We start from the raw sequence: 14,266 nt of genomic DNA, 5'->3' as shown, positions 1-14,266 counted from the left end.
TAGTCTATCTATAATTCTTTAAATAATTGTTATATATTTTGTCAACGTTTATGATGAGTATTTTTGTAAATTGATGTGCACATTCACCGGCAGTTTTGGTGGGAATACATTTTCTGAACATCACGCGCCAATGTAAAATGCTGTTTTTGGATATAAATATGAACTTTATCGAACAAAACATGCATGTATTGTGTAACATAATGTCCTAGGAGTGTCATCTGATGAAGATCGTCAAAGGTTAGTGCTTCATTTAGCTGTGTTTCGGGTTTTATTGACACATGTCCTTGCTTGGAAAATGGCTGAGTGATTATTTTTGTCTATGTACTCTCCAAACATAATCTAATGTTTTGCTTTCGCTGTAAAGCCTTTTTGAAATCGGACAATGTGGTTACATCAAGGAGAAGTGTATCTTTAAAATGGTGTAAAATAGTTGTATGTTTGAGAAAGTTGAATTATGACATTTTGTTGTTTTTGAATTTGCCGCCCTGATATTTCACTGGCAGTCCCACGTAGCCCATAGAAGTTAAGATAAATCCACAAGTGTTCTACAATTACACAATTAGTTTGTTTCTTAAATCTGCAAACAAATACTTTGCTAAATCCTGTTAGCCACTAATGCTAATTGCTAAGTTAGCTGTCTAGATAGCAAAAAATGTACCTTGTCAGAGCAAGCGTAGCTAGCTATACAGCCTGATACCAGTTATGGTGTAGGTCTAAATCAGCAGGTTGTTTGTGCAACGTATTTGTTGGCTACATGTTGAAACATTTAATGTAGCCAAAGATTATAGGCTCCCCTAGGAAACACTGACCAACACTTTGGTTCCTACCCTGCCCAAATAACTCCTCCCTGGCAATTTAATTTGTTGTCATGTCAAACACTGTATTCAAAGTGCCCGTTATTATACTCTAACTATACAATTAGAATAATCCTTCTATTTCCATGATTCCAACAGTTCACCCCAAGTGTTTTGCTCTAAATCACAAGTCAAATTGCTATTACAACATCTTGTTAAAAATAAGGCCTAGATTGTTTGCCCATATTGTGCATCCCTACGTGGCAGTGGGGAAATGATCTCAAATGAGTGCAAGAAATTGCAGGAGATTATTTTTTGGTTGAAGTTGAATTGAAGAATATAAAACAAATAAGAATGAAGAAAGACCCACTGAAATCACTTAGAATGTATGTGTTGCCACCCCAGGGTCACGTACTGCTCATAAAGCTCATTTAGAACATGTATTATAAAAAAATACATAAAAAAAAACATATTTTGGAAAATACCTTGATACTATATTATGGCCATATTACCCAGCCCTTGTGATTTGAGAGGACTTCAGAGCCCCCTCATCTGCTCTCTGAGAGGACCGTGTCACTCTCCTACCAGGGTCAGATTCCTCCTCCTCCGCCCCACCTCCTACACAGATGCCCAAAGAACACCTAAATAAAGGGCTTGTTACTGTGATGAATACATGCATGCGTGCGAGTGTGACTGTCTTCCTGCAATTTTATGCTTGCAGCTATTGTGTGGCCCCCTGTCTATTTCAGACCTGAATCAGTGTGTCCTGGGTGTTCCTGTGCTCCTTCGTTCGGTGTGTCCTGCAACACAAACTCAAAAAAGTTCTGGGACACTGTAAAGTCCATGGAGAATAAGAACACCTCCTCCCAGCTGCCCACTGCACTGAGGATAGGAAACTGTCAACACCGATAAATCCACTATAATTGAGAATTTCAATAAGCATTTTTCTACGGCTGGCCATGCTTTCCACCTGGCTACCCCTACCCCGGTCAACAGCACTGCACCCCCCACAGCTACTCGCCCAAGCCTTCCCCATTTCTCCTTCTCCCAAATCCAGTCAGCTGATGTTCTGAAAGAGCTGCAAAATCTGGATCCCTACAAATCAGCCGGGCTAGACAATCTGGACCGTTTCTTTCTAAAATTATCTGCCGAAATTGTTGCAACCCCTATTACTAGCCTGTTCAACCTCTCTTTCGTGTCGTCTGAGATCCCAAAAGATTGGAAAGCAGCTGCTATCTTCCCCCTCTTCAAAGGAGGGGACACTCTTGACCCAAACTGCTACAGACCTATATCTATCCTACCCTGCCTTTCTAAGATCTTCGAAAGCCAAGTCAACAAACAGATTACCGACCATTTAGAATCCCACCGCACCTTCTCCGCTATGCAATTTGGTTTCAGAGCTGGTCATGGGAGCACCTCAGCCACGCTCAAGGTCCTAAACGATATCGTAACCGCCATTAATAAGAAACAGTACTGTGCTGCCGTATTCATTGACCTGGCCAAGGCTTTCGACTCTGTCAATCCCCACATCCTCATCGGCAGACTCAATAGCCTTGGTTTCTCAAATGATTGCCTCGCCTGGTTCACTAACTACTTCTCTGATAGAGTTCAATGTGTCAAATCAGATGGCCTGTTGTCCGGGCCTCTATGGGGGTGTCACAGAGTTCAATTCTTGGCCCGACTCTTTTCTCTGTATACACCACTCTGGACGGTTCTGACTTAGAAAATGTGGACAACTACAAATACCTGGGTGTCTGGTTAGACTGTAAACTCTCCTTCCAGACTCGCATCAAGCATCTCCAATCCAAAGTTAAATCTAGAATTGGCTTCCTATTTCGCATCAAAGCATCCTTCACTCATGCTGCCAAACTTACCCTCGTAAAACTGACCATACTACCGATCCTCGACTTCGGCGATGTCATTTACAAAATAGCCTCCAATACCCTACTCAATAAATTGGATGCAGTCTATCACAGTGCCATCCGTTTTGTCACCAAAGCCCCATATACTACCCACCACTGAGACCTGTACACTCTCATTGGCTGGCCCTCGCTTCATACTCGTCGCCAAACCCACTGGCTCCAGGTCATCTACAAGTCTCTGCTAGGTAAAGTCCCCCCTTATCTCCACTCACTGGTTACCATAGCAGCACCCACCTGTAGCACGCGCTCCAGCAGGTATATCTCTCTAGTCACCCACAAAGCCAATACCTCCTTTGGCCGTCTCTCCTTCCAGTTCTCTGCTGCCAATGACTGGAACGAACTACAAAAATCTCTGAAACTGGAAACACATCTCCCTCACTAGCTTTAAGCACCAGCTGTCAGAGCAGCTCACAGATTACTGCACCTGTACATAGCCCATCTATAATTTAGCCCAAACAACTACCTCTTCCCCTACTGTATTTATTTATTTATTTAGCTCCTTTGCACCATTATTTCTATTTCTACTTTGCACTTTCTTCCACTACAAATCTACCATTCCAGTGTTTTACTTGCTATATTGTATTTACTTTGCCACCATGGCCTTTTTTGCCTTTACCTCCCTTATCTCACCACATTTGCTCACATTGTATATAGACTTATTTGTCTACTATATTATTGACTGTATGTTTGTTTTACTCCAAGTGTAACTCTGTGTTGTTATTTGTGTCGAACTGCTTTGCTTTATCTTGGCCAGGTCGCGATTGTAAATGAGAACTTGTTCTCAACTTGCCTACCTGGTTAAATAAAAGGCAAGTTAAATGAAATAAAAAAATGAAATAAAAGTTGTGTGTGTGTGTGTTGCTTTGTGTGTAACATAAGTTAATAGAGAGGAAGGGACATGAGGTGGGGGGGGGGGGTAAAAGAGGACAGTCACACACCTGTCTCTCCAGTCCTCACAGACACGGCCTATCCTATCCTATCCTATGGAAATATATAATCCTACATCATTCACGTCATTATAAATTCTTCATTAGGGTGACACTCCCGATAACAACAACCATCCTTTGTTTCCAGTCTGTGTTTGATCAGTTAAGTTGCCTTGGAAACACACAGACAATTCCCAGGGGCGTCGCCGATAGAAACGAGACTAACATAATTCCCTCATGATTCCACACAGCAGGAATGTCACATAACACATTCAACACAGAAACAAATAGGTCATACAATCCAGACGACTGGGGGACATTTCTGTTCGGCTCTTCCCGGATTTGGAAAAAGGAAGCACTATTTTGGGAACTTTGCATGTCTATATTTTCCCGTCCTCCCTGTCGATACTCATATTAAAAAGCATGTCCAACGGGTCTGTCGAGAAGCAACTGATGAGTATCGTTAAAGCAACATTAAACCTTATTTAAATCTGTTTAAATACACCCCCCCACTTGATCATTTTCACATTTTTTATACTTTCATAGATTGTTTGGGAATAACGTAGATTAAGGCAAAATGTTATAGCAATATAGAATGGGCAAGCAGCTGTACGTTTGGACAATTAATAGCCACTGCAGTAAATAAAACATCTGTGTACTCCAGGAATGGTGTGTCAGAGTCAATCAGAGCTACAGGGGGCCTATATGCAAATAAGCCATTTGTCATCACACGGGCCGCCCATCATTCACTATGAACTGGACTGTGTGTTTACAGGCAGTAGGACCTGTCATCATTCACTATGAACTGGACTGTGTGTTTACAGGCAGTAGGCCCTGACATCATTCACTATGAACTGGACTGTGTGTTTACAGGCAGTAGGGCCTGTCATCATTCACTATGAACTGGACTGTGTGTTTACAGGCAGTAGGACCTGTCATCATTCACTATGAACTGGACTGTGTGTTTACAGGCAGTAGGCCCTGACATCATTCACTATGAACTGGACTGTGTGTTTACAGGCAGTAGGACCTGTCATCATTCACTATGAACTGGACTGTGTGTTTACAGGCAGTAGGGCCTGTCATCATTCACTATGAACTGGACTGTGTGTTTACAGTAGGACCTGTCATCATTCACTATAAACTGGACTGTGGGTTTACAGGCAGTAGGACCTGCCATCATTCACTATAAACTGGACTGTGTGTTTACAGGCAGTAGGACCTGCCATCATTCACAATGAACTGGACTGTGTGTTTACAGGCAGTAGGGCCACCCATCATTCACTATGAACTGGACTGTGTGTTTACAGCAGTAGGTCCTGCTTTACTGCCATCATTCACTATGAACTGGACTGTGTGTTTACAGGCAGTAGGGCCTGTCATCATTCACTATGAACTGGACTGTGTGTTTACAGGCAGTAGGACCTGTCATCATTCACTATGAACTGGACTGTGTGTTTACAGGCAGTAGGGCCTGTCATCATTCACTATAAACTGGACTGTGTGTTTACAGTAGGACCTGTCATCATTCACTATGAACTGGACTGTGTGTTTACAGGCAGTAGGACCTGTCATCATTCACTATGAACTGGACTGTGTGTTTACAGTAGGACCTGTCATCATTCACTATGAACTGGACTGTGTGTTTACAGGCAGTAGGACCTGTCATCATTCACTATGAACTGGACTGTGTTTACAGGCAGTAGGGCCACCCATCATTCACTATGAACTGGACTGTGTGTTTACAGGCAGTAGGACCTGTCATCATTCACTATGAACTGGACTGTGTGTTTACATGAAAAAGGTAGGCTCTCTCCCTCAGTTGCCTACGCACATCAACAACAAGATCAACAACTAATGTTAGCCAGTGAAATTAGCTAAAATCTAACGAGGGAACAGCAGATAAATCCTCTACAACTTTTTAAGCTTGTAGTTGGCCGTTAAATTTGCCCTGAGAAACGGTGGGGAACAGTAGCCGGATGACCCTTCAGCAGCTTGCCTGCCAAAGCATGCTTGTCCCAAACCACGTCCCTGCACATTTGATCGATCCCAAATACATTTGATTGACAACTGTCAGTGATGTATTTAGAATTCAAAGCACACTTAACCAGCATGGCTACCACACCATTCTGCAGCTATATGCCATCACATCTGTTTGGCCTTGGTGGGACTATCATTTGTTTTTCAACAGGAAAATGACCCAAAACACACCTCCAGGCTGTGTAAGGGCTATTTGTCCAAGAAGGAGAGTGATGGAGTGCTGCACCAGATGAACTGGCCTCCACAATCACCCGACCTCAACCCAATTGAGATTTTTTCAGATAAGTTGGACTGTAGATTGAAAGAAAAGCAGCCAACAAGTGCTCAGCATATGTGGGAAATCCTTCAAGACTGTTGGAAAAGCATTCCTCATGAAGCTGGTTGAGAGAATGCCAAGAGCGTGCAAAGCTGTCATCAAGGCAAAGGGTGGCTACTTAGAAGAATCTAAAATATAAATATATTTCTCAAGAAGAATTACCTTTTGTAAATGATCATTTTGGATTTTAATGAGAAAGTGTCTGAATGTGAAGTTAAACAAAGAACAGAACAGAAGGAGTTTGGATGGGTGATGAGCATTCTAAACCTTCCATCCATATAGAAGTATAGAAATTAAATGACTCTGCATGTACATAAGTTGAAGGAATTGTGCTAAGACAAATTTGATTCAAAAAGAAGCTATAATACATGAGGTTAAGAAATGGTCTGATAAGAACACTGGCTATAAATATTGTGAAGATGTATATTTTATCTAAGGTAATGTTCCTCAGTGTTATATTGTGATATATATAGTGATCAGCCTAGCTGTATGAAAACATGCTGCTCTGTGTCAGTGATCAGCCTAGCTGTATGAAAACATGCTGCTCTGTGTCAGTGATCAGCCTAGCTGTATGAGAACATGCTGCTCTGTGTCAGTGATCAGCCTAGCTGTATGAGAACATGCTGCTCTGTGTCAGTGATCAGCCTAGCTGTATGAGAACATGGTGCTCTGTGTCAGTGATCAGCCTAGCTGTATGAGAACATGGTGCTCTGTGTCAGTGATCAGCCTAGCTGTATGAGAACATGCTGCTCTGTGTCAGTGATGAGCCTAGCTGTATGAGAACATGCTGCTCTGTGTCAGTGATCAGCCTAGCTGTATGAGAACATAGTGCTCTGTGTCAGTGATCAGCCTAGCTGTATTCAACATGGTGCTCTGTGTCAGTGATCAGCCTAGCTGTATGAGAACATGCTGCTCTGTGTCAGTGATCAGCCTAGCTGTATGAGAACATGGTGCTCTGTGTCAGTGATCAGCCTAGCTGTATGAGAACATGCGGCTCTGTGTCAGTGATCAGCCTAGCTGTTTGGAGAACATGCTGCTTTCTGTATTCACGGTGACCTTTCAAATGGTTGAATCCTTCTAAACTGTAATGTGATTTGTGGATTCAAATAAAGTATTTAAAATGTGTGTCACCTCTGGCGTGTTCTTCTTGAAGTCGCGACTCTGGTCGACGAGTTTCTTCCTGGACTGTTCGCTCTCATCCTGTCTGTTGGCTAGCTGTGTGGCGGTGGCGTCAAGTTCTCTCTGAAACACACACGCACATTTTGTTAGAGACATAGGATAAGGGCTTGATTTAAGATTGGGCAGTAGAATAATACTGAAGAGCAGACCACCCATCCCCCTGGCTGAAGAGCAGACAACCCATCCCCCTCAACTGAAGAGCAGACCACCCATCCCCTGGCTGAAGATCAGACCACCCATCCCCTCAACTGAAGAGCAGACCACCCATCCCCTCAACCAGGGGCGGAAATCCCGGGGGGGACGGGGGGGGACACGACCCCCCCATCCTGGGAAAAATATGATTTGTCCCCCCCCAATATATCACTGAAACATAACTATGTAATTTAAATAATATTAATAAAACGCAATGAAAGCAATTGTGCTTATTATAGACACTTAACCTGTTGGGGATAGGGGGCAGTATTTGCACGGCTGGATAAAAAACTACTCCTGCCTAGTAACTAGAATATGCATATAATTATTGGCTTTGGATAGAAAACACCCTAAAGTTTCTAAAACTGTTTGAATGGTGTCTGTGAGTATAACAGAACTCCTATGGCAGGCCAAAACCTGAGAAGATTTCAAGCAGGAAGTGGCCTGTCTGAGAAGTAGTGTTTCATCTTGGCTCTTTTTATTGAAGACTCAGGATCTGTGCAATAACGTGACACTTCCTACGTCTTCCATAGGGTCTCAGAGCCCGGGAAAACGTTGAACGATATCGAGGCAGGCTCTGGCTGAAACACTTTATCGCTTTTGGCAAGTGGCCACTCAGAGTACTATGGGCTTAGGCGCGTGCCCGCTTCGACCGAATGGTTTATTTTCCTTTGTCTGTTTATCTAAACGCAGATTCCCGGTCGGAATATTATCGCTTTTTTATGAGAAAAATGGCATAAAAATGGATTTTAAACAGCGGTTGACATGCTTCGAAGTACGGTAATGGAATATTTAGAATTCTTTTGTCACGAATTGCGCCATGCTCGTCACCCTTATTTAGCCTTTAGGATAGTGTCTAGAACGCACGAACAAAACGCCGCTGTTTGGACATAACAATGGATTATTTTGGACCAAACCAACATTTGTTATTGAAGTAGAAGTCCTGGGAGTGCATTCTGACGAAGACAACAAAGGTAAGAACATTTTTCTTATAGTAAATCTGACTTTGATGAGTGCTAAACCTGCTGGGTGTCTAAATAGCTAGCCCTGTGATGCCGGGCTATCTACTGAGAATATTGCAAAATGTGCTTTCACCGAAAAGCTATTTTAAAATCGGACATATCGAGTGCATAGAGGAGTTCTGTATCTATAATTCTTAAAATAATTGTTATGCTTTTTGTGAACGTTTATTGTGAGTAATTTAGTAAATTCACTGGCAGTGTTCGGTGGGAATGCTAGTCACATGCTAGTCACATGCTAATGTAAAAAGCTGGTTTTTGATATAAATATGAACTTGATTGAACAAAACATGCATGTATTGTATAACATAATGTCCTAGGGTTGTCATCTGATGAAGATCATCAAAGGTTAGTGCTACATTTAGCTGTGGTTTGGGTTTATGTGACATTATATGCTAGCTTGAAAAATGGGTGTCTGATTATTTCTGGCTCGGTACTCTGCTGACATAATCTAATGTTTTGCTTTCGTTGTAAAGCCTTTTTGAAATCGGACAGTGTGGTTAGATTAACGAGAGTCTTATCTTTAAAATGGTGTAAAATAGTCATATTTTTGAAAAATTGAAGTAATAGCATATCTAAGGATTTGAATAACGCGCCACAGGATTCAACTGGCTGTTGAGTAGGTAGCCCATAGAGGTTAATAGCGCGTTTTTAAGTTTCAAAAGATTGCGACCCCCGCCCCACCCTTTGCCTCACAATGGTTTGATCCACTGCCAGTTCCTTAGCTTGCTAGGTAACAGAGAGGTCGTATCCACTGTCTGAAAGGCACTCAATGCACGTAACTGACGTGAGGTTAATCCAGTCAATCGCGCACACACACTAGCTGAATATGCAGAGCTAGCGGGCAAATATTAACTATTAAGCTAGCTAGTACCTATTCCATTTATGTGGCGTCGTATGTTGTGTAAATGGTGAACTCATACAGCTGTCAACTCTTGTCATTTTAATCCGTTTCACATTTGCTAGCTACCTTTTAGATCGAAGCCCAAATAGAATGATTGAAGATGATAGAAGCCCATCTCCTACTGTAAATAACCTACACACTGTGTGTGTAGCCAGCCAGCCAGCCAGGTAGAAAAATGGCAGAAAAATAAAAGACGGACATCAGAGTATTTTTCAATACACCAAAACGCATAGTAAGAACCCTAGTAGCCTAATATCTCAAAGACTAGTTGATAAAATGTTCATAAGAAAGAAATGAAATTCTAATGGAAATGTTTCACAATGATGTCTTTAGGCAGAGCAGGCAACAGATGGCACACAGACAGTAGAGTTGGGGACAGATATGCAGGGACAGACTGGCAGAGACAGGGAGTCTCAGGTAAGTTTGTTGAGTCTTTGTTTGGCAACATTATGAAAGGTTCTCAATTTTTTTGACTTGTGAAATAGGAACATAATTGGAAAATGCCATGGATACCCCCACTCTCAACTTAAACTGGTGACTGAACTAAGATTTGTTAAAGGCAATGGTATTGCTGTTGTGATTAGTTGTGTAGTTTGGGTACCGGTAGTTAGGAGTACGGCAAACACCTTATTTCTTTGGTTCCTCAATATACATTTACCATATTACAACGTAGGCTATGTGTTACAGCATTACTTTTGGTGTCCCCCTCAGGAATTGCTCTTGAGAAAATTTCATGTAATTGTCCCCTCCAAAGTTGATATCAGATTTTCGCCCCTGCCCTCAACTGAAGAGCAGACCACCCATCCCCTAGCTGAAGAGCAGACCACCCATCCCCCCCTGGCTGAAGAGCAGACCATCCATCCCCCCCTGGGCTGAAGAGCAGACCACCCATCCCCTCAACTGAAGAGCAGACCACCCATCCCCTAGCTGAAGAGCAGACCACCCATTCCCCCCTGGCTGAAGAGCAGACCACCCATCCCCCCTGGCTGAAGAGCAGACCACCCATCCCCCCCCTGGCTGAAGAGCAGACCATCCATCCCCCCTGGGCTGAAGAGCAGACCATCCATCCCCCCCTGGGCTGAAGAGCAGACCACCCATCCCCCCTGGGCTGAAGAGCAGACCACCCATCCCCCCTGGGCTGAAGAGCAGACCACCCATCATCCCTGGGCTGAAGAGCAGACCACCCATCCCCTCAACTGAAGAGCAGACCACCCATCTCCTCAGCTGAAGACCAGACCACCCATCCCCTCAGCTGAAGACCAGACCACCCATCCCCTCAACTGAAGAGCAGACCACCCATCCCCCCTGGCTGAAGAGCAGACCACCCATCCCCCTGGGCTGAAGAGCAGACCACCCATCCCCCCTGGGCTGAAGAGCAGACCACCCATCCCCTGGCTGAAGAGCAGACCACCCATCCCCTCAGCTGAAGAGCAGACCACCCATCCCCTCAGCTGAAGAGCAGACCACCCATCCCCTCAGCTGAAGAGCAGACCACCCATCCCCTCGGCTGAAGAGCAGACCACCCATCCCCTCGGCTGAAGAGCAGACCACCCATCCCCTCGGCTGAAGAGCAGACCACCCATCCCCTCGGCTGAAGAGCAGACCACCCATCTCCTCGGCTGAAGAGCAGACCACCCATCCCCCCTGGCTGAAGAGCAGACCACCCATCCCCCTGGCTGAAGAGCAGACCACCCATCCCCTCGGCTGAACTCTGCTGGCACAGCATCATTGGCATGGGAACACAACGTTATGACATTCAATGCCACTGCTAGTCTATGCCTTAATGTTAGAGCAGCCTTTTCCAGACCTCACACCCTTCTCTCCCCCCAGCGGTCTTGTGAACAGCCCTCTCTCCCCCAGTGGTCTTGTGAACAGCCCTCTCCCCCCCTAGCGGTCTTGTGAACAGCCCTCTCCCCCCCTAGCGGTCTTGTGAACAGCCCTCTCCCCCCTAGCGGTCTTGTGAACAGCCCTCTCCCCCCCTAGCGGTCTTGTGAACAGCCCTCTCCCCCCCTAGCGGTCTTGTGAACAGCCCTCTCTCCCCCAGTGGTCTTGTGAACAGCCCTCTCCCCCCCAGTGGTCTTGTGAACAGCCCTCTCTCCCCAGTGGTCTTGTGAACAGCCCTCTCTCCCCCAGTGGTCTTGTGAACAGCCCTCTCCCCCCCTAGCGGTCTTGTGAACAGCCCTCTCCCCCCCTAGCGGTCTTGTGAACAGCCCTCTCTCCCCCAGTGGTCTTGTGAACAGCCCTCTCTCCCCCAGTGGTCTTGTGAACAGCCCTCTCTCCCCCAGTGGTCTTGTGAACAGCCCTCTCCCCCCCTAGTGGTCTTGTGAACAGCCCTCTCTCCCCCAGTGGTCTTGTGAACAGCCCTCTCTCCCCCAGTGGTCTTGTGAACAGCCCTCTCTCCCCCAGTGGTCTTGTGAACAGCCCTCTCCCCCCTAGTGGTCTTGTGAACAGCCCTCTCTCCCCCAGTGGTCTTGTGAACAGCCCTCTCTCCCCCAGTGGTCTTGTGAACAGCCCTCTCTCCCCCAGTGGTCTTGTGAACAGCCCTCTCTCCCCCCGCGGTCTTGAGAACAGCCCTCTCCTCCCTACAAGTTCAGATAGCTGGCCACTAGACTATTCAGTAGATGAAAACCGAGGTGGAAAAAGAACATAGTGAGCACTACATCACCACTGATTTGAATCCACAACAAGTCAGTCTGGTGGAAACACCACTACTGGGAAAATGCTCATAGTTTCTTCATAGGTAATTTTGATGGAAAACCGAGCTACTGAGCACTAGGCTACAATTCCAACTGTGGGACAAATGCACACACATAAAGACAGATCTGTAGTATTTTCTCCTCCCCTTCACCATCTTCTTCTTCTCCTGCCCCCTCTCCTCCTCACCCAGGAGAGTGATTATGCTGCTAGTCATTATGCTAACTAAACACACAACTAATGACTTAAATATTAAGTGATTTCTTCTAGACATATTACCATAGGGGCCCATAGAGGCCAATCTACAGCATCTCTAGACACTCAAAAACCCACACACCAAATTTCAGTCTAAACTCCTGCAATGGGAATACCAGCATAGATTTTTCATCAAGCTAAACGACTAATCCCAACCACCCATCCATCCTATTCTATCCCAGTGGGTGAAAAGCCAGACAGATCCCAGTGGGTGTAAAGCCAGACAGATCCCAGTGGGTGTAAAGCCAGACAGATCCCAGTGGGTGTAAAGCCAGACAGATCCCAGTGGGTGAAAAGCCAGACAGATCCCAGTGGGTGTAAAGCCAGACAGATCCCAGTGGGTGTAAAGCCAGACAGATCCCAGTGGGTGTAAAGCCAGACAGATCCCAGTGGGTGTAAAGCCAGACAGATCCCAGTGGGTGTAAAGCCAGACAGATCCCAGTGGGTGTAAAGCCAGACAGATCCCAGTGGGTGTAAAGCCAGACAGATCCCAGTGGGTGTAAAGCCAGACAGATCCCAGTGGGTGTAAAGCCAGTCCATGCTCTGGAGCCTGGTGTTGTCTCCAAGGAGTGTTCGGACTGTCGGGACCAGGTTTCAGCTGCTGCCCAACGCTGACATCCTTCCTCCCATAGATGGGCTGCCCGTACAAGCACCGCCTGGACTGGACACAGCTAGACATCCTTCCTCCCATAGATGGGCTGCCTGTACAAGCACCGCCTGGAGTGGACACAGCCAGACATCCTTTCATAGATGGGCTGCCTGTACAAGCACCGCCTGGACTGGACACAGCTAGACATCCTTCCTCCCATAGATGGGCTGCCTGTACAAGCACCGCCTGGACTGGACACAGCCAGACATCCTTCCATAGATGGGCTGCCTGTACAAGCACCGCCTGGACTGGACACAGCCAGACATCCTTCCATAGATGGGCTGCCTGTACAAGCACCGCCTGGACTGGACACAGCCAGACATCCTTCCATAGATGGGCTGCCTGTACAAGCACCGCCTGGACTGGACACAGCCAGACATCCTTCCATAGATGGGCTGCCTGTACAAGCACCGCCTGGACTGGACACAGCTAGACAAACTAATCTTTTTGAGAAGATGAGGGAGTTTTTGCGACGAAGAGGCTATGCCCTGCATCAAAGTCAAGGGCAGGACAGAAACAGGCTCTTCAAATGTAGCTTCCCTTGTTCATGCGTAGTTCGGACGGACTGGTCATCAGCACCATCTGCAGTGCCTCTATTCACATCATTCTCTCCGAACACACACGCCTTAAATTGCTGCTAGAATAATTTGTATCCTGCTGCTCAGCCACTTTACCCTTGATTGTATGCATATAACTACCTCATGTGTCACTGATATCGTTATTGATATTGTTCTTGTTTATACTGTATTTATATTGACACTATCCATTTCTGATATTGCTACTATGCAAGTAACCATTTGGCTGTATCGTTTACACCTTCTGTAGAGACCCATCCACTGAGCAAGACTTAGCAAAATATTGATATCGAAAATAAATATTGGTATGTGTGGTCGTAACAGGATTTTGTGACATACCACAACAATATCATGTGATCGTATAAAGTGTCCACCACATAAACATACGACGCATGCATCTGGTTATGTACTGTACATGTGCACCTCACTCAGGTTACAACTCAGGTTGCATGGCCTTAACTTATGTATGGAATACTATGTGATGTGTAACAGTATATAAAGTATGCTAATATACTGGTGTGAAGGCATTTCAGTGGTGTAAAGTACTTCAGTAAAAAAATACTTTAAAAGTACATCAGTATTTTTTTCGGGGGGGTGGGGGGTGGGGGGGGTGTAGCTGTACTTTACTATTTATATATTTTTGGCTACTTTTACAACAAATCTGAAAGAAAATACTTTATATTCCATACATTTTCCCAAACACCCAAAAGTACTTGTTACATTTTGACAGGAAAATTGTCCAATTCACACACTTACCATGAGAACATCCCTGGTCATCCCTACTGCCTCTGATCTGGCAGA

The 14,266-nt window shown here is 45.3% G+C and overlaps 1 protein-coding gene across 6 annotated transcripts in view; it reads right to left on the bottom strand.

The window, feature by feature from the left end:
* Nucleotides 1–14,266, bottom strand: part of LOC106581515 (protein CASP) — a 178,348-nt gene that overhangs the window by 126,676 nt on the left and 37,406 nt on the right. For all 6 annotated transcript variants that reach the window (XM_045704075.1, XM_045704070.1, XM_045704072.1 and 3 more), the window contains exon 2: nucleotides 7,130–7,240. In XM_045704075.1, coding sequence (XP_045560031.1) covers nucleotides 7,130–7,240 — 111 coding nt within the window. The remainder of the gene's footprint in view (nucleotides 1–7,129; nucleotides 7,241–14,266) is intronic.

The sequence above is a fragment of the Salmo salar genome, chromosome ssa20, assembly GCF_905237065.1.
Source record: "Salmo salar chromosome ssa20, Ssal_v3.1, whole genome shotgun sequence".
NCBI lineage: Eukaryota > Metazoa > Chordata > Actinopteri > Salmoniformes > Salmonidae > Salmo > Salmo salar.
This window is presented reverse-complemented; position numbering and strand designations above follow the sequence as displayed.